This window comes from Amia ocellicauda, chromosome 22 (assembly GCF_036373705.1).
Source record: "Amia ocellicauda isolate fAmiCal2 chromosome 22, fAmiCal2.hap1, whole genome shotgun sequence".
In the NCBI taxonomy this organism is placed as follows: Eukaryota; Metazoa; Chordata; class Actinopteri; order Amiiformes; family Amiidae; genus Amia; species Amia ocellicauda.
In genome coordinates, this window is record NC_089871.1 from 2530265 (window position 1) to 2554047 (window position 23783).

General features: G+C 47.0%; 2 protein-coding genes across 2 annotated transcripts; both read left to right on the plus strand.

Moving 5' to 3' along the window:
• Window positions 1–2132: 2132 nt before the first annotated feature.
• On the plus strand, window positions 2133–13470 carry LOC136717958 (fructose-bisphosphate aldolase C). Its single transcript, XM_066695539.1, has 9 exons — window positions 2133–2231; window positions 8798–8931; window positions 9081–9292; window positions 10280–10334; window positions 10873–11033; window positions 11302–11385; window positions 11508–11682; window positions 11867–12066; window positions 12294–13470. Exons 2-9 carry the CDS (start codon window positions 8820–8822, stop codon window positions 12387–12389), a joined length of 1095 nt encoding a protein of 364 aa, XP_066551636.1. The 5' UTR covers window positions 2133–2231; window positions 8798–8819; the 3' UTR covers window positions 12390–13470.
• A 1771-nt stretch (window positions 13471–15241) lies between these two features.
• Window positions 15242–23565, plus strand: pigs (phosphatidylinositol glycan anchor biosynthesis, class S). Its single transcript, XM_066695984.1, has 12 exons — window positions 15242–15341; window positions 17733–17872; window positions 18045–18156; window positions 18379–18468; window positions 18646–18737; window positions 18967–19201; window positions 19411–19553; window positions 19970–20084; window positions 20409–20554; window positions 20786–20886; window positions 21087–21297; window positions 21425–23565. Exons 1-12 carry the CDS (start codon window positions 15323–15325, stop codon window positions 21698–21700), a joined length of 1680 nt encoding a protein of 559 aa, XP_066552081.1. The 5' UTR covers window positions 15242–15322; the 3' UTR covers window positions 21701–23565.
• The last annotated feature ends 218 nt before the right edge of the window (window positions 23566–23783 follow it).

The window sequence follows — 23783 nt, forward strand, 5'->3', positions numbered from 1 at the left end:
TAAGCCATTTTGAGCGTGGCATGGTTGTTGGTGCCAGACGGGCCGGTCTGAGTATTTCACAATCTGCTCAGTTACTGGGATTTTCACGCACAACCATTTCTAGGGTTTACAAAGAATGGTGTGAAAAGGGAAAAACATCCAGTATGTGGCAGTCCTGTGGGCGAAAATGCCTTGTTGATGCTAGAGGTCAGAGGAGAATGGGCCGACTGATTCAAGCTGATAGAAGAGCAACTTTGACTGAAATAACCACTCGTTACAACCGAGGTATGCAGCAAAGCATTTGTGAAGCCACAACACGTACAACCTTGAGGCGGATGGGCTACAACAGCAGAAGACCCCACCGGGTACCACTCATCTCCACTACAAATAGGAAAAAGAGGCTACAATTTGCACAAGCTCACCAAAATTGGACAGTTGAAGACTGGAAAAATGTTGCCTGGTCTGATGAGTCTCGATTTCTGTTGAGACATTCAGATGGTAGAGTCAGAATTTGGCGTAAACAGAATGAGAACATGGATCCATCATGCCTTGTTACCACTGTGCAGGCTGGTGGTGGTGGTGTAATGGTGTGGGGGATGTTTTCTTGGCACACTTTAGGCCCCTTAGTGCCAATTGGGCATCGTTTAAATGCCACGGCCTACCTGAGCATTGTTTCTGACCATGTCCATCCCTTTATGACCACCATGTACCCATCCTCTGATGGCTACTTCCAGCAGGATAATGCACCATGTCACAAAGGTCCAATCATTTCAAATTGGTTTCTTGAACATGACAATGAGTTCACTGTACTAAACTGGCCCCCACAGTCACCAGATCTCAACCCAATAGAGCATCTTTGGGATGTGGTGGAACGGGAGCTTTGTGCCCTGGATGTGCATCCCACAAATCTCCATCAACTGCAAGATGCTATCCTATCAATATGGGCCAACATTTCTAAAGAATGCTTTCAGCACCTTGTTGAATCAATGCCACGTAGAATTAAGGCAGTTCTGAAGGCGAAAGGGGGTCAAACACAGTATTAGTATGGTGTTCCTAATAATCCTTTAGGTGAGTGTGTATGTATGTATATATATATATATATATATATATGGTGTCCTTGAATTGAAGGTTGTTTTGGTTTTCCAGATAAAAATAACCATGTATAAGGTTTAATAAACCATTAAAATCGTACACTAGTTTTAAAAATCTATACTCCAAAAGTCTTAAAAGGTATTAACAACTGCCTTTTTGCCCATTTTGGTTCCTGTAAAATCCCAGGTGTGCCACAGAAGGACACTAACACTACAGAGCATCTAAATAAGGGACTGTGCCGGCATATGCATTTTTAGGGTTTAGGGTGACCAAACATTCAACAAAATTGAGACCCTCGAAAAGCAGTCTGGGAGCAGAAAGCCCCCTGTGTATTTCAGCTATAGGCTGTTCATTTACTGTTGATCTTGAAAGTTAATTACTTAACTGTTGCCCCCCCCTCCTGCAGAATGGCCTGTCGTTGTCGTGATGCGCCCCTTCCTGTGGAAAATATGCCCCCCCCCATCTTTTGTACAATGCATTAAATGTCATATGCTGCTGATCCTGGTAGCAAGGAAAACTGGTCCAGAAAATGAAGTTTAGCCCAAATTTAAAAAAGGCATTCAGGCCATTCAAGAACCTGAAAGGGTAGTTATAAAAAAAATACATTGCGGGAGCATATTCAGTCTAGTTGTATTGCATTCATGTAAAATGTCTATGCTCCATATAACTTCCAATGCTGTACTATGTGTTTGTGAACTGGCTGTTTTACATAAGTGGGGAATAAATTTAAATGAACCTGCAGATTGAAAGCTGTGAGTATCAGTCTGCAAGAGACCAGTAACTGAAGGAACATCCTACTTCCATGTATATATAAGCTTGGATTTTAAACCTCTGCAGGTATATGGATTCCGTGCGATTAAAAACCTTTAACCTGATTGAAGAATGCATTCTATGGTAGCTCAAAAACATCAAACAACCCATTTGTTGAAATGCATCCCGCACTCCTCCTTTCCAGTCTCCTCCGTGACCTTAATATTATAGATCCGTGACGTATGTGTCCGATGACGTCGTGAGCTCCCTGGGTATGAATATTCAGCCGTGACGTCAGGCCCCGCCCCGCCGGAGCTGCTCTTCAGAGCCGGCACGTAGCGCTGCGGCATTAAAGCATCCCGGCGTCCCGCAGCAGCACCGCTCCGCTCCCGCTCCATCCACTCACACAGGTAAGCACCCTGAGCTCGGATATTGTTTAAGGCATGGGGGTTATCCACATCTTGTTTCTGAAACTTCTGTTCATATGTGTCAATTGATTTAAAAAGCTGTTTTTGTATGGGGTTTTGGTTACATTTCGCGATATTTCTTTGGCAGGTTGTTTAGAGTAACTAATGCGAAAACGCATAGATGATGAAATCAATGAAAAGGAAGGTTTTGGTGAGAGACTGGTGCAGGCTGTATGAATGGGAAAAAATGATGTATTTATATTTAAATGGCCATCATGAAAGCCTTAAAACCAAGAGCCGGCCCTTTTTAAAATGAAGATGAGGGGAGGAGTTTTAATTGATCGACGATATTAGTTTGCTGTGGCGCCGGAGTCGCCGGTAACGTCTCGTACTGTCACTGTAACAAACCCGGACAGTGAGGCGCTCCAGTAACAATGTTTCATTTCTGTTTGTGTGGCGCACTTCGCTTAAACATTAATCAACAGACCACGACATACATTAACCATTTAGAAAAGAAACGGCACCAGTACGCTTCCATAGGAGCGCATGACAAAACGCATCTAAGCCCGGGCTGTGGTTTTGAGCCGTCGTGTAACGTCTGGACAGCTGCAGTGCATAACGATTTATACTGGTCTCGCAGCCATCGTGTCTCGGCATTACTGGTAATGAGTGGTGAGGGAGGGATGGAGGGAGGGCGAGATGGTTTCTTGCGGCTGCACGTACGCACTTCCTTTTTTAGTAACGTTTGAAACCGGCGTCTGCTGGATTTGTCATTACACTTCATTGCCATCGTCTTACTCATGATGAGAAGAGGATCCCACTGCCGGGTTTCCCCCTCCGTTTCTGATGCAAGTACAACCTCTTTGGGGAAAGAGGGGAGGACTGTTAATGCGATGTAGACGCGGATTGAGTGCCCAACTGTGTGTGTGTGTTACTACATATGCAATGCAGGGGTCTTTTATCTGTGTGTGCATTGACGCGAAGGTGCAGGTGACCTGTTTTCGCTACAGACTGAACGGGAAATCGCATGGTGGCACCAGGCCTGTTGCAGGTCGATGGACAGCAATTCGGGGATGGCAGCTGGAAGTGGGTTTTTAGAGGACAGGCTACTGAGGGTTGTCCTTGACCTGACCGACCCTGGGAGAAGGAGAGCAGGATGTCGCAGCAGATTGATGGTGGCGCAGCGCGCTGTTCTTGAGTCCCCAGCTCGCCACTGCGACGCACTGCTGTCCACAGACACTGGTCAGCAAGAATAGCCAATTCCCCACCACCATATCATTAGTCTATTAAATCATCTGTTGGGAAAAATATGGAACTAGTGCACAGACCCACAAAGGTTACACATGAATGGACATGTTTCAGGAAAAATGATGGAGGCAGACGACAGTGCGTAGTGTCTGTAGTTGTGCGCCACACCGACGCGACGTCGTTTAACACCTTTTATTTTATTCAAGGTTTACTGACGTATCATTTCATATAGTACCCAAATCAGTATTTCTGTAATTATTCTTATCCTTTAATGATTATTTATAGCCTAATTGCAATAACCTCATACATCTCTAAAACATCCCCTCAAATAATTCATTTTTGGAATGAGGTTCTAATTACAGGATTATTATTTATTTGTTTTGATAGTTTTTGGTTAAATTTAAGCCTTCCCTTTGCATACTTAATTATATGCATATTTCAGTGAACTAAATGTGGTTATGGTCAGCTGTGTGTTGTTGTGGATGATTAAACCCGTATGTTTTGCAGCATAAACGGGTGTAATGTAAGAACCTTAGATTTCATATAACTTTAAAATAATTAAGTTATACTGAAAAGCAAAATTGAGAAAGTGACCTTTCCTCCTGAAGCTTTTAAAAACGGTTTCTTCCATCTGTGCATTGCAGGATATTTTGCGCAATCAACCCCTCAACAAAAGAGATTTTGAATGTTTCTTAAAATATGTATTTTCTTAGTAATTATTTACTACAGCATATTATGTGTATTTTAAATGTCTTATGTTCATGATATCTATATTTCATATCCGTTCCAAATAGAAGGCCCATGTGCAAAATAAATCAATCTGTAAACAGTTCAGTATTAATGTTCCTTTTTCTATGTGTAGTGAAAAATAGGTGTCATTTGACGCTTGAAAAATAGTCCTGTTGCATATATTTTGCACATACAGCTTGAAAGTAACTGCAGTGCCCCTCAGTCTGCATAGTAACCAGGTTTATATTAGAGCACCAGGTTGCCTTTGTTAAAATATTAAAGAGAGCTACCTTTTTTAACCGAGACAGAAATGGCCGCTGGTTGCTTCAAAATGCCTAGACATCCATCACCTGTTGGACTGTGGCCCCCCAGAGCTGCAGTGGTGTGACACTGCTGTAGTTTATCACCGATGATGGAGTCCCACCCCCACAACCCATTAGTGTCCAGCCCCTCCCTGGTGGGGTGTGCGCAATGCAGACCTTATATTTATAAGGCTTTATTGGGTTATATTTCACAAGTCATCCCCGATTCACCACTGTGTAAAGACTTGGTAATGTTGCACTCATCGGTTAAGCGGGCGATTCGGTAATTTGGGACAAACTCTGCCTATTCCTCAGTCCACAAGGATCACGTTTGCCCCAATCAAACAAGTGCCTTGGTTAATGTATCAACAACTAACGCATATCGGACCAGTCTTTAGAAACTGATTTTAGAGGTGACCTAGAAAACACCATCCGATGACTGAAGCCATCTGGGACCAGGGTTGGACCCCACTGCAGCGGTATCTAATTTGAGCAGCCTAGTACCGCAGGGTAGATATGTATGGCTGACAGTTGTAGGGAGTACTTCATTCCAGTTATGGCTGCTGTGTTCTGGGAGGACCTGAATCAGAGCAGGGCAGTGGTCTACCTGATTTAGGCTTTCTCCCTGTGATCCCAATGAATGGTTCTGCATGTGCCCGAGCCCTGGCTGCTGGGCAGATGAGCCACTGAGCTGCCGTTGCGGCTACACACAGGGCTGGATGTCATACTCTGCCTTCTCTGTGCGAGTAAAACCCAACTGGGCTTCCAGGGGCTATGCTGTCTGAGGAGTCCTCTTTACTACAGTAACAACATCATTCTATTGAACTCAAACTGTAGTGCAAAGTAAATGCTTTCTTTCCATCCTTGAACTGTGAAATGCTTTGGGTGTTTTATCAGCGGTCTTCAGTATTGGAAGATGATGTCCAAGATGGTTTCCGCACTGCATCTTTTGAAAGCATCAGGTGGCAAATCATAATCTGAATCATAGCCCGGGTGTTCAATTTATTCCCCATTACCAATGGCAGGGCTTGCTTCTGCCGTCAAATAAACACTCCCTGCTTTTTATGCAGGTTTGAAATTATGAAAATATACAGCTATTTAAATTTGTCTTCCAAAGAAACGGAAGGGAAAAATTAGGTGCCACCTCCAGGATATTCTACCAGTAATTGAAGGTCTTGGTCATTCTGAAAGTTGTTTGCAGATCGATCCCAGCTGACACGAATGCAATGCCATTATCAATGAGGTATCTGCTTGGCCTTGCTTCCAGAATGATAAAATCGCTCTTTCGATAAAAACAATTCAAAAATCGAACTGAATCCATCTATTCCCTCATTTTGTCGTTGGGGGTTCCTTGACAATACTGCTGCCAAGACACTCTAATGTAATAGAGAACCTTATCTTATCTACTAGGATATACTTCTAAAACCAGAAATAGACCTTTGCTGGTTTCCATACTAGTACTGTTACTACCTGTACATATTTTGGTTTTTGAAATTTGAATAATAATTTAAAGAGTCTGCAAACGATAAGTGTTGTCAATCTACAAGTCCTTAAAAGCCTCACATTCATATTTCATAATGATTATTTTCAGGGTGATTACTTTCTGGCAACATGCATCCACTAATAGGTTTTACCAAATCAATTATTCACTCGTCAGATTGAAGTTGACTTTCTCTTCCCTTTAAAAGGTCACTCTGCTATTGAGAAGTGCTTTACAGCATGTCATACAAGTATGTGGAGGCCGGTATACCCATTAGCCACAGTCATGTTCCAGTCTTTCTTCCTGGACAAACACTTGAGGCACGGTTAGTGCTGGGTTCAGCTCACCTGTGTATTTGGTCACCAGCCCTGAGAGGCTAGTGTCTTGACAACAGTGTGTTCGTGAGCAGTGTGTAAATAATTCTGCGACATTGTAATAAGGTCAAGCTTTTCTGTTTTACAGGTCGAAGGCTTCTGTGTCAATTGTACATGATTAAGCCAACATCTATTTGTATTGTCTGTGTGCATTTACTTTCATTGCAAAGTCTAATTTCTAAGTTGGCATATGTGTGCATCCCTGAAGTAATTTCTATATTTCTAATGTGTATTTAAGTCATGGTGGCAGTGGTTTTCCTCCAGTGCAGTCCAGGTTTGCATCCCAAGCTCTCTAGGCGTTGATCGTTGGAGGGTTTGGCACAGCAGAGCATGGTGTTATGGCCGGTGTACAGGGTTAGGGGCATAATCCAAGGTTGGATTTGCCCTAATGAAAGGCCAGACTCTGATCGTCTCTGACAGGGGGGAGGAGAGAGTGAGATACCAGCGGGAGAGATAAACGAGGCTCTCTGCTGCGCCCCTAAGTGTTGTTTTGATGGAAATTTCCACGTCATTGTCAGCCAGCCAAGCAAGACTAGTTGTTAATGTGGATGTAGGGGAAGGTAAGTTTGTGAAATGGGATCAACTCCATTGATGAGTGTAGGGCAGCAACCTCCATAGTGCTGGGGACAGGGGCATCATCCGATTCCCAGAGAGTGAGAGTTGGCCATGGTGTGTATACATCCAAACTCCCTCTCAGTCCTCTGTGCACTAGTGGAGCATCACCACAATGGCATCATGGGTCTCGGCATCCAACTTAATGTTAACATCGAAATATAGTTCTCCATCTCCACCTACACTAAAAACCTTAGTCTTAACAACACGGCCGTGCTCTGTGAGTCTGGGCATTTGCAATGAAATGAAAATTCCTCAAGTTAGGCTAAGGGATTACTGGCCACTGTCCCATACTGTGCCCACCTCTCAGGGATGGCTCCGTGCCCAGGGTTTCCAGGGTGATGGCAGCATGTTCTGTTGAACGGGCCCCTCTGTGTGGCTCTTTGTTCCCTCCAAGAGCCGAGCGTGGGAGATGGAATGGGCTGAGGGCAGTGAATTGCAAGGGATCGGAAGGCAACATAATTGAGCTCCTCAGCTGCAGCAGAGCTGGTGAAAGCAAGGCAACCATACACTGCCAGTCTTGGAGAGGAGACAAGGGCATTCACTGTCTGCCTCCAGAAATGTCCTCTTCCAATAGGTAATCATTTAACAGCTTTCCTGCAATTAAGTCATTTGTGGCTGGGTGTCCACTAGGTTTATTTTCACCTCCTTGGACATGTGACTGTGTCCTTTTCAATCATGATTTTATGATTGCTGTAATTATATTTTGCTGTATACAATAGCATTGTTTTGTATGGGTGCTTTTTTTCCTTTTTAGTAGAAGAAATACAGTAGTCAATTTGTCCCTTTTAAAATAAGGATTCCCATTTACTGAGAGGGGAGGGATCTGAGCCTCTGTGAGGGTTTGGGTTTTGTTTTTTAAGGTGAAGTTGAGAGACTGACTTGGCAGAACAAATGGCCGCCTGACTAAGGGCGGTGGTGAATGGTGTGCTATTGGAAATGGCTGTCTGGGCCCCAGGCTTCAGAGTCGGAGCGAGGCACAGAAGGAGAGATGTAGCTGCCCAGCCTCATCCTCGCTTCTCTCGGCTCAGCTGTGCTCTCTGACAGAGTTGAATCCGGGACAGTTATATAAGCTGCGTCTCTGCTAATCCCCTTGACTACAGGGCCCTGAACATTGGTTTTGTCGCTGTTGTTACATAACGCAGTTGTTATTGTAATGCAGGGCTGTCAGGCAGTGAGGAGAGAGCTCTGAAGGCAGTTTTCTTTATTAGCATTTCATTTTTACTCGTACTATTTAATGTCTTTTTTAATTATCATTACCAAGTGCAAGAAATATTGCATGGCAGCCATTTTAAAAAGGCTGTGTCAGACAGGAAAATACACTAACAGCCTCCTGCTGCTGTTGTATGGAGCTTTTGTTTTTGTTTTAATTATTTACAATTACGGCAGGATCGTATTTCTGGAATAAAGCCAGTGCATCTCATTACAAGGATCTGGCCAGCCGAATGCTACACTCCTATTGATACATTAGTTCTCTGGAGTGAAACTGCCATTCTTCCCCAACCACCAGTGATCAGTTGTTTTACTTGATGCTCCAATACTTTGGGTAATATACAGTTTCTTTTTTTATAAATTTATAACTTTTTTGAAATGCGTTTTTCTGGATGTTTTTGTTGTTATTGTCTCTCACTGTTAAAATAAACCTGCCATTAAAATTATAGACTGATCATTTCTTTGTCAGTGGGCAAACATACAAAATCAGCAGGGGATCAAATACTTTTTTCCCCACTGTAAGCCTGTATTTGTGAAAAAAAAAAAAGTGTCAAATGTCACATCTTGTTTACAATCTTCAGATTCGATCTTTGTGATGGATTTGTGTTGCAGGCCTTTCTGAGAACCAGTGAAGATGACGCACCAGTACCCCGCCCTGACCTCCGAGCAGAAGAAGGAGCTGGCTGACATCGCCCAGCGCATCGTGGCCCCCGGGAAAGGCATCCTGGCTGCTGATGAGTCTGTTGGTCAGTAGGGGGCGATGTCCAGTGTACAGGGGGTGTGGGTGGATGTGTACCTGCATAACCTCATGTGAACAGCGTGGACAACATATCTGGAGACCAAATAAACGTACGTGTGTGTTAATCTTTGCCTTTGGGTGTCTGTGCGTTCACAGGCAGCATGGCCAAGCGTCTGAACCAGATTGGTGTTGAGAACACCGAGGAGAACCGGCGCCTGTACCGCCAGCTTCTGTTCAGCGCAGACGAGCGCATCAACAGCTGCATCGGGGGGGTCATCTTCTTCCACGAGACGCTGTACCAGAACGCCGACGATGGCACACCATTCGTCAAAATGATCAAGGACAAGGGCATCGTCGTGGGCATCAAGGTATGGCTGGCTTTCACTGTTCTGCTCTGCTCTAATTCAAGGGGTTATTATACAGGCAGGCAGCACAGTGGATTAGTGGTTAGGGCTCTGGACTCATGACTCATCCCGGGTGGGGCAGTGCTGTTGTACCCTTGAGCAGGTACTTCACTTAGATTGCTCCAGTAAAATGCCCAGCTGTATAAATGGGTGCAAATGTAAGGGTGTCGCCCTGGATAAGAGATCGTCAGCTAAATGACAAAAAATAATAAAACAGCTCTAACCCTGGGAGGTAGGTGAGTGTTTGGGGCTGGTAGATATCTAGTAGACGTCATCCCAGGACCAACAGAACTGTGTTAAGTTATTAATTAGCTGAGCATAAGCCAATAAAAAGTTGATCAATACCTTCCAAGCTTGGAGTTGTGCCATATTGGTTTAGACATTGACTGGAGCTCCTGTCTCCTGTTACAGCCCTACTGTGAAAGAGCTCCACATTCAGCAGAAATCAATCGCAGGGCCGTCGATCAGGCCCCTCACGGCTACACAGCGGCCCTATTCGCATCACTGCCCCTGGGGGACATCCAGGTCAAAGCCCTGGGTTACTTTAGTGCTATAAATAGGTATAATGGCCAGAGATTAGCCAGCATAAAGGCTCTGTGAGGGGATAAAGAAGTGAAATAGGATCTGGGAGCAGCTTAACTCTGTGTTGTGCCTTGTTGTCATGCCTCTCTCCGTAGATACCTGAGCAGGGGCTTATTGTAGAGGAATGGGCCTTTGGGGGCGGAAGTTATTCCTGTCATTTTGTTTCATTTAAATCTGCAGCCTTATGCGGCCATGCAAATACTACCATGAATTCCGGTTCAGTTTCTGAAGGCAGTGCCTCCCAGTGCATTATTACAAAAATATTCAGCGAAACAAGAGCTGATCTAGATCTGGAATTGTGTCTTGGGTGTGTGACTGTTAATTTTCTCTCTCTTTCTCTTCCCTTTGCCACTGCCCACCTCCATCTAGGTTGACAAGGGTGTTGTCCCCCTGGCGGGCACTAACGGAGAATCCACCACCCAGGGTAAGGGAGCCCCATAAACAGGAGCCAAAGAAACACCCCTCTCCCTCCTCATTCTTTCACAGCAACAGTCCACTCATAGCCACTCCTGTGATTTCAGGAAGCTATAGCTTATGACAGTGTGTCTTAATGGGATTTATCTGCAAACCCCATCTTGTTTATATGGCATGTGTGTACAGGTGTGTTTGGAAGGGAAGGCGTGTCATCACATTGAATTGCAGTAATGGTAATATCTGTGGGAAGCAGGCACCCTTGGGTTCCTTCTCCTCCCTGACTTCCTCCTCTTTCTACACTGACTGAAATGTATCGGTTACTCAAACGAATGCCAGTTCATGTCGGTACAATATGAATAGTCAGTCACAGGGGATTTGCAGTTAAAATATCTGTTTGTGTAACATTGGGCTCTGTTCGGTTGTCGGTCCCATATCAGGGTTGGCTGGTTCACTCAGGTTGGCTCTGTTTTGAGGCAAGGGCTTATAGGAAGTGCAGTTGCCCTACAGTCCTCAGCATTGTTGTTCTTGCCGTTGTTGCTCCCCCATAGGGTTGGACGGCCTGTCAGAGCGCTGTGCCCAGTACAAGAAAGACGGCGCTGACTTCGCCAAGTGGCGCTGCGTCCTGAAGATCAGTGAGACCACCCCCTCCCAACTCTCCATCCTGGAAAACGCCAACGTCCTGGCACGCTACGCCAGCATCTGCCAGCAGGTGAGGCTACACACAGGCCCATGCTCCCCACTACTGCATGCAGTGGTCCTCACCAAAGCCAGACTTATCTTATCCCTGGACAGTTTCACAGACCTCCATTAGCACTACCCTACCTAAAATAACGGTGTGGTCCCAGACTGGAGTTCACCTGCCCCTGCTGAGCCAGGCCTTGATGTCAAAATTCTCAGGTTACAGAGAACGGCAGCTCGATCTCGTCCCTAGACCAACCCATGCTATCTGATTTTGAACTCTCCTTTTTCAATTCCAGAATGGCATTGTGCCCATTGTGGAGCCCGAGATCCTGCCCGACGGAGACCACGATCTGAAACGCTGTCAGTACGTCACAGAGAAGGTGAGAACCCCCCCCCCCCCCAACACAAACGCTTACACACACATCACGTAATGTCCAACGGCCATCAACTCTCCCCAACTCTCCCCATAGTGCTCTGATGTGTGTCTGTGTGTATCCGTCAGGTACTGGCTGCGGTCTACAAGGCCCTGTCTGACCACCATGTGTACCTGGAGGGCACTCTGCTCAAGCCCAACATGGTGACCCCCGGCCACGCCTGCCCCACCAAGTACAGCGCTGAGGAGATTGCCATGGCCACCGTCACCGCCCTGCGCCGCACCGTGCCCCCTGCCGTGACCGGTACACCCAGCTACCAATATCCACCATCAGTATTAGTCACAGCTGTGGTGCAATGAGTTGCTTTAGTAGAGTATCTAACATTACTAATGGCAATAGGTTAGAAGATAAAAGCTTACCCAGGTACTGTTGAATGCCTGTTCCCGGTGCTGCTCCTGATTTTGCTCTGCTGTTGTGCTGTGTCCAGGCGTGACTTTCCTGTCCGGGGGTCAGAGTGAGGAGGAGGCCTCCATCAACTTGAACGCCATCAACACGTGCCCTTTGGGCCGGCCCTGGGCGCTCACCTTCTCATACGGACGCGCCCTGCAGGCCTCTGCCCTCAACGCCTGGCGTGGACAGAAGGAGAACGAGACTGCTGCCACCGAGGAGTTCATCAAGCGTGCGGAGGTAGGCATGTCCCCTCACACACACACGCACACAAACGCCCCTTCTCAGTCGCACACACAGACATTGTACAAATTATTCAAAATCTGCACCTGTGCAAAGATGTACATATGTGGTTCTATTGCATATTTTAACTGCAATTCTAGTTGCACAAAATTCATACCCTTTACTACAAATTAGGTTTAGATTGATAATTGCTGATTTTTGTTTTGTTTTTCTCTCTCTCTCAGGTGAATGGCTTGGCAGCACAGGGAAAGTATGAAGCCAACCAAGATGGCAGTGGTGCCGCCTCCCAGTCCCTATTTGTGGCCAACCACGCCTACTGAACACCCACTGACACCCACATTCCAGCTTTTCGCCGACCAATAGGATCTTCCACTACTGCTACCTTCCATATCACCAACCAATCACAGGCCTGCGCTGTCTTCTGTACTTTAGGATTAAAAAATTATATATGTATATCAAAAATCATCAATCAATACGGTAAATAAAAGGCAAGAGGTTTCTGGGGAGTAGAGATGCTTGTGAGAAATAGGGGCATTACAGCTGAAATAGTATGTGTAAAGTTTCACATATTTAAAGTAGAATGAAGTCAAGCTAAAATCCGTTTTCAAGGTGAAGAGTTGCCTTGGATGAGGGAGGCTGGTGGTGGTGGGTGATATTTTAGTCTCGTTGCCGAAGTGTTTAAATCCACCGTCTGCGATACGAGACCAGTTCAATCTGAGAGCCCTACTCTGTGTTCAATTTATTGTCCTTTCTTTCTTTTAGTTGGTAAAACCCTAGAACCTTAATCTCCCTTTTTTATGTATTTATTTATTTTATTTTATTTTTTCTTGGAAAATGATCTTACAGCCATTCCAGTATAACAACAAAAGGCCTTGCTCTCTGACCAGGGGTTCTTCTGCACAGGCAGTGGAGGGGATACACAACATGCCCTTATGTGTTACATCGAATCGGAGACAGCTGTTACACATGGAGGGTACATTTGCCGTAGAAACAAATATATTAATATCTTACTGCTAAAACTACCAGACTTATTGTTTCTCACCCATCCAATGACCTATTTGGGGAATGTGTGTTGATGTGAATTAGTCATCTGACCAAAAACAAATATTTTAGTCTGTGCACCTTTATGTGTGAAGTTTTAGTGTTTATATGTGCTGCTTGTGTGCTGCTCTCCTCCACCCCCCCGCCCCTCTCCCCGGAAGCAGTGAGATGGCGGCTGTGTGATCGTGTGCAAGACAACAGACCCTGAACATGGCAGCTGGGGATTCAGGGGAACAGTCTCTGCTATGTGGGAAATTGTATTTTTGTGATATTAGTGTTGTTCTCTATGCACCTGATGTACCAAATAGTGTAAAAATAAAAGAAACTTAATATTAATTAAATAAACGTGTAGAACCAAAACCAATGTGTGCTGGCATTTGTGTGGCTGTTGGGAGGAAGAGAGGAGATCAAGGGTGGGGAAGGGGAGTGAAAGTTGTAGTGTGGGGGTCTAACAAATCCTCTTATATCAATCTTTGTTCTTTACACTGATTACCAGACTGTGTCTCTATATATGACTGTCACACACCTGAAAAAAACCTAGCTTTAGTTAACCTAGCATTTTAAGAGTGTCAGAGTACTAGAAACACTGATCCCAATTCACTGCTTACGGGTAGGCTGCTGGAAAGCTACTCTACTAAAGTTATTCAATTCTAAAGGAAATTTGTACAATTGACTTTTGGTTTTTAGGGTCATAACAAGGATAGTTAGTACTCCGTGGCTCCAGAAACAGCCACTTAATCTGATGTCAAACTCAAAGCAGCGCAATAAATCTTGCCCATAACTGCGTATGGAATATATTGTCACTATCTTTGGTATGTGGATTCCTGCTTTTGTGAACATCTTCTGTATTATTGCTCTTATTTTGTAAGTCACCCTGGACAAGGGCGTCTGCTAAGAAATAAATAATGAGGCCGGCAAGCGGTCATAATAGTGATAACTTGGAACATTGAATTGGATGCTTGTGTTTAAGGCATCGAGTCATTGTGATCGGTCCATTTTAGCAATACCGTAAAGTCAGGCCCTTAGGATGAGATTCAGATACAGCAAGGAGAAGATTATGCAGCTTATAGCAAGTGTAAATGTTATTGGAGCTGCTGAGAGACATTTCTTTCCAGACCATACAGCTAAAATTAGGCAAGCATGCCAGCCTGCACTGATGATAATGCACACTGGGCCATTGAGTTGAAGTGCCTATCAGCCTGCACTCAGCTGCGCTTCCCTCTTGGTTTCCTGCCTGTCAGATACCACTGCTCTGCACCTCGGGCGCTGCTCTGCTCTGTGCATCGCCTGCTGTTACAATCTGCCTTGGCTGCGACCCAACAGAGTACTGCCAAGCATTCATTAAACAGCTAATATACACCCTGTCTGGCATGTTCAAACAAGCCCAGACACACATAAACTATACATGAGATTGCAAATGAAAACAAGACCCGTTAGAATAGGCACTGCTGAGCTCTGCAAAACAGTGGCAAATGCAATGATTCTTTGTCATTCATATTTCTGTTTCGCCTAGGGTGTATGTATTGTTAACCCCTGCGGGTTTTGTGTTTGTTTTGCACATAGACTACAGCAGCCAGCGTCTACAATGCTGTGATGACAATCCCCATCCCCATCCCTTTCTCCAGTATGTTTCCAAACATCGCAGCCCTCCCCCTAGTGGCGATATAGTAAAGTACATCATCTTCTTCTTGTGGCCATGTTTAAGACGCTGTCCTGCACATGGGAACAGGTGAATTTTGTATGAATAGACGCAAGAGATTTATTAGACTATCACAATCTTATTCATATAGCAATAAGCAAACAATATGGGGCGCACACGCCTGTGTTTGTGAATTTCAAAATTATAATTAGGAAAATCAAATTATGTTTGACAGTGTTTATTTTGCCATATATACGTGTCTGTAAAAAAATCGTTAAATCGAGAGAACTAAAAATGGAGTCAAAATCATCGCAATCAATAAGCATTTCATAGATGCAGGGATGCTAATTCGCTCGTATATTAGCGTTTAAAAACTACACGAACGTCTATTTTGTGCTTCCTCCCTCGCCGTAGCACACAGGTTGTCTTTTTACATCCGTAATGGGAAGCCGCACAAGAAAGACCCGCCCTTTGCATGTTTATGATGTTTTGATTGGAGAAGAGCCGCAAAGCTCGCCCGCTGATTGGACGAGTCTGCAACCAATCAGTCCCGCTGTCATTATTCATTGAATAATGGCTGCAACGATAGTGGGTGAGTCTGATTATTTCATTTAACTTCTCTCTTTAATAGAAAAACCCAGATAAATATAGTTTAAAACAGCATTTGTAATATTAGCTTTCGGTATCAGACAAACGGTATTCTAGTCAGGATATAATGTTGTTGAAGCCGCTGTAGCCACAGCCCGTACATGAACGTTTCGTCAGTTTTGCAGGTACTTACTATAACTGATAGGTATTGGCTACGGCCAGGCGACGTTAATTAGAAGATCTACTTTTATAATACACATACAATACTGTAAACTGCTTTAGCATACTGTAAAGAAAATATTGCACTGAAATATACAGTGAAGCACAAATGCATTGCGAAGTGCAGCAACACAATGCGGATTACAACCCAACCCGTCTGAATAACGAAGATGTGTCTCTTTTGTATGGGAACCTACAGGGTTAATGAAAGCCTGCAGATTTGACACCCCACAGGGTGCCGGGTGCCGGGTGCAGGGTGCAGGGTGCAGGGTGCAGGGTGCAGGGTGCAGTAGCGCAGTGCTGCTGGGAACAGATGAGTTGCATTACAAAGGCGGCAGTGGTGGCTGCTGGGTACACTAGATAGATATCGCACAAGGGAGAATTGCCTTTTCTGTGGATTCTTGTAATGAGACACAGATCTGCATCGGAACTGAGTTTGCAGCAATTATATATCATTAGTATAAGACTGTCGTATACATTGAAATGAGTGTTGACTTTAGTAATCGCTATACGTGTCTACTGTAATACTGTCACCCCTGTCAGAATTTAAGGACGTGGCTCTTCCACTGCAGTGCACTATACGTAATTGTCGCTGCTGCTGAAAATCGCTTTCATCAGGGAGAAGTGCAGTGCAGTAGGGTGGCAGAGAGGCGTGCAGTAGGGTGGCAGAGAGGCGTGCAGTGCAGTAGGGTGGCAGAGAGGCGTGCAGTGCAGTAGGGTGGCAGAGAGGCGTGCAGTGCAGTAGGGTGGCAGAGAGGCGTGCAGTAGGGTGGCAGAGAGGCGTGCAGTGCAGTAGGGTGGCAGAGAGGCGTGCAGTAGGGTGGCAGAGAGGCGTGCAGTGCAGTAGGGTGGCAGAGAGGCGTGCAGTGCAGTAGGGTGGCAGAGAGACATGCAGTAGGGTGGCAGAGAGGCGTGCAGTGCAGTAGGGTGGCAGAGAGACATGCAGTGCAGTAGGGTGGCAGAGAGACATGCAGTAGGGTGGCAGAGAGGCGTGCAGTAGGGTGGCAGAGAGGCGTGCAGTGCAGTAGGGTGGCAGAGAGGCGTGCAGTGCAGTAGGGTGGCAGAGAGACGTGCAGTGCAGTGCAGTAGGGTGGCAGAGAGACGTGCAGTAGGGTGGCAGAGAGGCGTGCAGTGCAGTAGGGTGGCAGAGAGGCGTGCAGTGCAGTAGGGTGGCAGAGAGGCGTGCAGTGCAGTAGGGTGGCAGAGAGGCGTGCAGTAGGGTGGCAGAGAGGCGTGCAGTGCAGTAGGGTGGCAGAGAGGCGTGCAGTGCAGTAGGGTGGCAGAGAGACATGCAGTAGGGTGGCAGAGAGGCGTGCAGTGCAGTAGGGTGGCAGAGAGGCGTGCAGTGCAGTAGGGTGGCAGAGAGACGTGCAGTGCAGTGCAGTAGGGTGGCAGAGAGACGTGCAGTAGGGTGGCAGAGAGGCGTGCAGTGCAGTAGGGTGGCAGAGAGGCGTGCAGTGCAGTAGGGTGGCAGAGAGGCGTGCAGTAGGGTGGCAGAGAGGCGTGCAGTGCAGTAGGGTGGCAGAGAGACGTGCAGTAGGGTGGCAGAGAGGCGTGCAGTGCAGTAGGGTGGCAGAGAGGCGTGCAGTAGGGTGGCAGAGAGGCGTGCAGTGCAGTAGGGTGGCAGAGAGGCGTGCAGTAGGGTGGCAGAGAGGCGTGCAGTGCAGTAGGGTGGCAGAGAGACGTGCAGTGCAGTGCAGTAGGGTGGCAGAGAGACGTGCAGTAGGGTGGCAGAGAGGCGTGCAGTGCAGTAGGGTGGCAGAGAGGCGTGCAGTGCAGTAGGGTGGCAGAGAGGCGTGCAGTGCAGTAGGGTGGCAGAGAGGCGTGCAGTAGGGTGGCAGAGAGGCGTGCAGTGCAGTAGGGTGGCAGAGAGACGTGCAGTAGGGTGGCAGAGAGGCGTGCAGTGCAGTAGGGTGGCAGAGAGGCGTGCAGTAGGGTGGCAGAGAGGCGTGCAGTGCAGTAGGGTGGCAGAGAGGCGTGCAGTAGGGTGGCAGAGAGGCGTGCAGTGCAGTAGGGTGGCAGAGAGGCGTGCAGTAGGGTGGCAGAGAGGCGTGCAGTAGGGTGGCAGAGAGGCGTGCAGTGCAGTAGGGTGGCAGAGAGGCGTGCAGTGCAGTAGGGTGGCAGAGAGACGTGCAGTGGGGTGGAAGATTGAATGACTGGGTTGTGTCGCCCGCAGAGAAGTGGCGGGGGCGGAACGCGGCGCTGGCCATCGCCGCAGTGGTCATTATTATCGGGATCCCTCTATGGTGGAAAACCACAGAGACCTACCGCGCCGGCCTGCCCTACTCCGAGATCAGCCAGCTGGAGAACCTGCAGGTAATACACCGCCTCTCTGCCGCTCCCATTGCCATTGTTCTTTCTTTCTGTGCAGTACTGTTTCTGGGTGCCTCTGTGCGATTATAACTGCATACACCAAGTCCTGGAAAATGCATAGCTCCAGTTATGTGTATGTGTGTGTTAGACCAGTGTGTGTGACGGTGTGTTTCAGCTCCAGCTGACTGTGGCTGTGGAGGTGGTGTTCTCCAGGGGCACACTGACCCCTGAGCAGCAGAAGAAAGTCCCACTGACAGACACCCATGAAAAGGAGCACAGTGTGGATGGTGAGGGCCGGGTTGGCGTGGACAGGGACATACACAGTTGTAGATTTAAGTATTCACATTTGCATCCTGCTTTTAAAGTTTAAGCCATATCGATCATTAAACTATAGGCTACTTTTATGATCAATGATATGTTTTCAGAGTTTGTTGTACACTCCTTCAGCTTAGAGGAAGCTGTCAAGATTGTAGTTGTCTGTGAGATAATTTTGGTGTTGTTCTGTCCAGGGAAAACCAACCTGAAATACAGATATGAGACCAAATACCGCACTGCCACTGTGATGGAGGAGGATGCCCTGACCATGCCAACTCCTGAAGGTGGGACCATGTTGTTGTTGTTCTCCTTCTCCTCAAGGGTTACATTTATACGATTAGAGTCTGCGTTTGTTTGTAGTCTTTAAATATTAGGACAGGGATCGCTCTAAACACAGCGTAAGGGGTGATTTAATCCCAGGTAAAAAGTTTGATTAATTTTTGTCTTCCTTGTCCCCATAGAGGCTGACCTGTCTCTGTTCAGGCTGAGTGAAAGCCCGTGTGGCTCAGTGGTTGTGTATGTGATCCCGGAGTCGTCCACACTGCTGCCGGAGGTAAGTGCGGACAACACAAGCGCTTTACAGATGTGTGAGCCGGTGACTGTGACTTATTCCATGCCTAGCTGGCTGTGTGTGTGCCGGTGTGTGTGTGCGGAGTCCCTCGGGTTTGGCATGTACTGCACTATTGGTGAAGATTAGAGGCGCCGAATTTAAATCTAACATCAGTCTGGTTGGTGCTCGGCTCCACATCGAGACTCGCACTGTTCCCCCTCACCGTCCATAGGGCGCCAGCGCGTACGTGGGGAAGCGGCGCACGGCGGTGCTGCGCGGGGGCCGGGGCCGGCCGGGGGGGCTGGCGGCGGTGCTGGAGGCGTTGGGTCCAGCGCTGGAGCAGGTGGTGCAGACCATGTCCTTCACACACCAGGACATCACTGCCGCGCTCACCGACCGAGTCCCTCTCGGCAAGACCAACAGGGAGGGACGAGCTGACGGCATGAGGGCCTTCAAATCCAGCCCGGGTGCGTCCCTGTCTCCCTGTCTCTGTGTCTCCCTTTCCCTGTCTATATCTCTCTCTCCTTTTCTTTCTGTTATTAATTATTAATCTGTCCGCTGGCACTGCTCTTGTATTCCAGCACCACTATTTCTGGAATGTGTTTATAAGGTGCTATAGATCAGGGCATTCTGATTGGTTCATGCTCCATGTCTGGGTACGCTCTCCTTTCTCTAGGATATGAAATCACATTCAGTCTCTTGAACCCGGACCCCAAGTCCCACGACCTGCACTGGGACATAGAGGGCGCTGTGAAGGGCTACATACAGCCCCTGTTGGATAAGCTGACACCTATTGCCAACTTCTCTGTGGATTCCCAGGTATTGCGTGATTGACAGGGCCTTTGCAAAATGTCTTTCACTGTCATATAATCTACCATATGCATTAAAAAAACAGCATGATACACAGTTGGTCGACCAGGTGAGGTCACGGGTGGGTAGAACTCAACTGGGCAGTGGTTGGTTCACTGTACACCAGCGCCTCCCTGTGGCTTCTCAAGGCACCTGCAGGTTCAGACTGTGAGCAGATTGATGTAATAGCCCAGGCAGGGGTGCATTCTGGGTACACAGCATGAGAAAGTGTGCGCCAGAGCTGGGCTGAGGTGGCTAACTGCGGACTCCACATTGGGAGAAATAAAGGGAATCCTACATGTGGATTCTGTAAAATAAAATAAATGTTTCTAGTCTGGGTAGGGTGGTTGACGTGCTGGCGGGTGCTGGGTGTCTCTTGCTGGCAGATCCTGTACTACGCCATCCTGGGAGTGAGTCCCCGCCATGACGCCAGCATCGATGGCTACACGCTCAGCGCAGACAGCCTGCCGCACGTCATCAACCCTGTGGAGGCCCGGCTGGGTGAGACCGCGCTGTTTCTGTCTCTCCGTCTTCCTGTTCACCCTCCCTCCCTCCCTCTCTCTCTCTCTCTCACACTCAGTCTCTCGATTGCTCTCAATCCTGTTCAAAGCTAATATTAAAATCAAGCTGTAAATTTGCGTCACATTGTTCCTAGTTTATTCAAAGCCTGTTTAAGCTCCACACTTTAACACCAACACACAACCCTCTGCTCTCCTCCCCAACATCTTTACAGTGAGAACAGGAACCTCTAGGTCAATTTTTCCTTTAATGTATTTCCTCTTTTTCCTTTTCTGTATATTCTCTCTCTCTCTCTCTCTTTCTCAGGCTCCAACGCCGCTTCCTCCTTCCCAGTACTGAACTTCCTGCTGTATGTCCCGGACGCCCCCCACTCGCCCCTGTACATCCGGGACCACAGCGGCAAGACGGTGCCCACCAATGCCTTCCACAGCCCACGATGGGGGGGCATCATGGTACTGCCCCTCATACCACTGCACAGGGAGGGGGCAGGGGGCAGGGTATGGGCTGGAGATCTGGAGTCCTGCCATGTTGAAATCGGCCTTTGTCAGGGACTCCTGCAAAAAATCTTCTCCCCCCTGAGTGCTGTAGTGCTGTCTAGGCAGCTTGGGATAGATTGAACTGTGCCGGGTGATCCTCGGCTCTCCGCTCACCAGCGCCCGCCTGTGATCTTGTCCCCCGCCCAGGTGTTCAATGTGCAGGAGCACTACGGAGAGGAGCCACGCTTCCCTGTGCACATCAACATCGACATGGTGCGCGTGATGGGCGTCTTCCTGGCCCAGCTGAGGTGAGGTGCCCGAACTCCACTCTCTCTCTCTCTCCCCTCTGTTCTCCATCTGTCTGTGTCCTGTGCTGTGAGTTCAGTGTGTGTGTGTCTTGAAGAGGTAGGTGCTTGAGTGCCGACTGTGTTAAAGGCCTGCTGAGCAGTATTTAATAAAGACGGATGATTGCTTAGTGCTCAGTGTCTCTGTGCCATGCTGTGTGCAGGCTGCTGCTGGGCATCCAACAGGTGCAGGCACCCCCAGGCTTCCTGCTGCAGAGCCCAGGTAACGAGGGGGTGACCGACTGGGAGCTGGACCGACTGCTGTGGGCCCGCACCGCCGAGAACATCGCCACGGCCACCACCACCCTCACCTCCCTGGCGCAGCTGCTGGACGAGATCGGCAACATCGTCATCAACGACAACATCGCCGAGCAGGTGGGCGGGCTGGCGTGACTCACAATTGCGTAGGCTTGTGGCATCCCTTTGATTGAGGTCCAGGCACAGACTGAGGTAACGTCCCTGTAGCTGCCCCCTGCTGACCCGTCTGTGGTGCCGATTGCAGGTGTACAGCGCCGTGGTCTCGCTGCAGTTGGCGGTGGCGGAGCTGGAAGCCGGGAACCTGGCCTTCGCGTTCCAGGCCAGCAAGGAAGCCATCCTGTCCTCGGAGAGAGCGTTCTTCGACCCCTCCCTGCTGCACCTCCTCTACTTCCCCGATGACCAGAAGTTCGCCATCTACATCCCGCTCTTCCTGCCCATGTCGGTGCCCATCCTGCTGTCGCTGCTCAAGATCGCGGGGGAGTACCGGAAGAGGCGCAGCGAGCGGGTCAAGACGGACTGACCACTTCGAGGCCGGCACTGCTGGACACCGAGGCCCACTCTCGCCCCTGGACTGTTTTTTTTTTTTTTTTTCTTGTAGTTTTTATTTCACATTTAATTTTTTACCCCCACTTTTCCTTCCATAGAGGCATTTTTGTTTAAATTAGTTCTCCTTTTCTTGTCTTACAGTCTGTTCCCTCACAGAACTGTTGTTCCAGCTAAACCCTTAATTCCTCTGTGCAGATTAGCAATTATGCTGATGCTAAATGAGCTGTTTAATTGAATTAAGGAGACGTCTGTAAAAGGACTGAGAAGTGGTGCTGTATTTGCCATTTGTACTTTTTTTTGTACCCCTTTTTGTCCTAGAGACTCCTAACCCCCCCAAAGAAAAAAAAAAACAAAATGTACCCAGTAATCTGTCTTCTGCCACCAGGGTGTATTGTGTGGAGTTTAAAGAGGGAATTGAACGTCTCAGTTTTATCTACTTTGTGCTGAAAAACAGCAGTTTTTGATCAGGGAAGATGTTTTCAATGTATACTAGGTTAAAAAATGTCAGTGTGGAAGCAGGTAGAGGGTGAGTGAGTTTGCATTAAACATCTATTTATTTATTCTGGGTATAAAGCACTCTGTATACTTGGAATCTGTAGTCATAGTTTTGGAGATATAGGAGAAATTCTGGACCTAAACAATGCAGAAACTAAATATAATGCAAGGGACTGTATATTCTCGAAAGGCCACGCCCAACCTATAGACTGTGTATATATTATCATCTCTGCTGAGGAGACTGCACTACTCTGTAGCATGCTGGCAAACTTTCACAAACCCTTTCCCTATATGTAGAGGATGCGTTGTGTAACTGCACATGGCTGAAGTATTGTTCAGAGTAGCTGGCAGTTACACTTTGTTTTAAACACTGTAATGATCATCGGGTGACACAACCGGCCTCTGTGACACAAACCCCATACTGCTGCCTTTCTGCTGTGGCCAGGTGGGAAACAAAGGAATTAAAGAAACAAAAGCAGCGAAGCTGGTTTAGTGAGAGCAGATGCGGTCTGGAGTGCAGTGTGAAAGAATCTGTGGATGGGTTTGGGGGAGGGATGGGGGTTCAGTAAAACATTCAACTTCGAGAATAGTGTCAGGAATGCTATCCCAGGTGTCATTCTGACAAGACTGCTAAGGAGGTGTTTGTCAATCTGAACCCCCCAGTGGGCCACTTGCAGTTCATTTGTGTTTGTGGCAGCTAACCTAGGCCATGTTTCACCACAAATGTGACCTTTCCAAACGAATGAAAGCAAAGTGAGCTGCAGTGTTTTGATACAGGTTAGTTTTAATTGCAGTGGCCAAGCATTTGGTCCGAGGTTTGGAACGGTTTAGTTATGTTTTTGCTTATGAAGAAACTAAGCAGGACAGCATATGAATTGCTAGGAATAAACAGTGTATATAATTTGCAATGATTAATTTGAGATGGTTGAGTGTCATTTGGGTTTAAATATAAAAGGAAACTCACTTTTGTTTGGCAACTAATCGCTTTGTATGTAAGGGGATGTTATGTTTTTCTTGTTTTTGGATGCTTTCATTAATTGAATTATGTATTAATTATTTCCATTTGCACTGTGAGCAGGATACTAGGTGAGGATGGGAGTGAAATATTCAGCTGTTTTCAACTCATCGTGAATGTTTACTATTTAACCATGTCCTGAAACAGTTTATACCCGAACCTAAAGGAATTCTCTCTTCCACTAAAACACAAAGCTTCCCAAAGCTAACCATAATAAAACATTTTGTTTTTGTTAATTGTATTTTTTATATATTTTACTTTTTTAAGCAGGGAGGTATGTCACTAAATCTTTATATTCAGGACGTAAAATTAAATAATAAAGAAACGAATACGAGTGTGCCTTCTTATTTGTCTAGCAGTGTACCTTTAGAGTGGAGTCGGCTAGTTTCCCCCTCCCCAGTTCCTCCAGAAGTGAAGTTCGTATAAGCCATAAATGTATATTGTATGCAAAATACATTTATTTTGTCAATATTTATGTGTATTATTAGTGTTTTTGAACAGTATTTCAGTTGTCCATATTACGCTTAACAATAAAGTATCATCCATG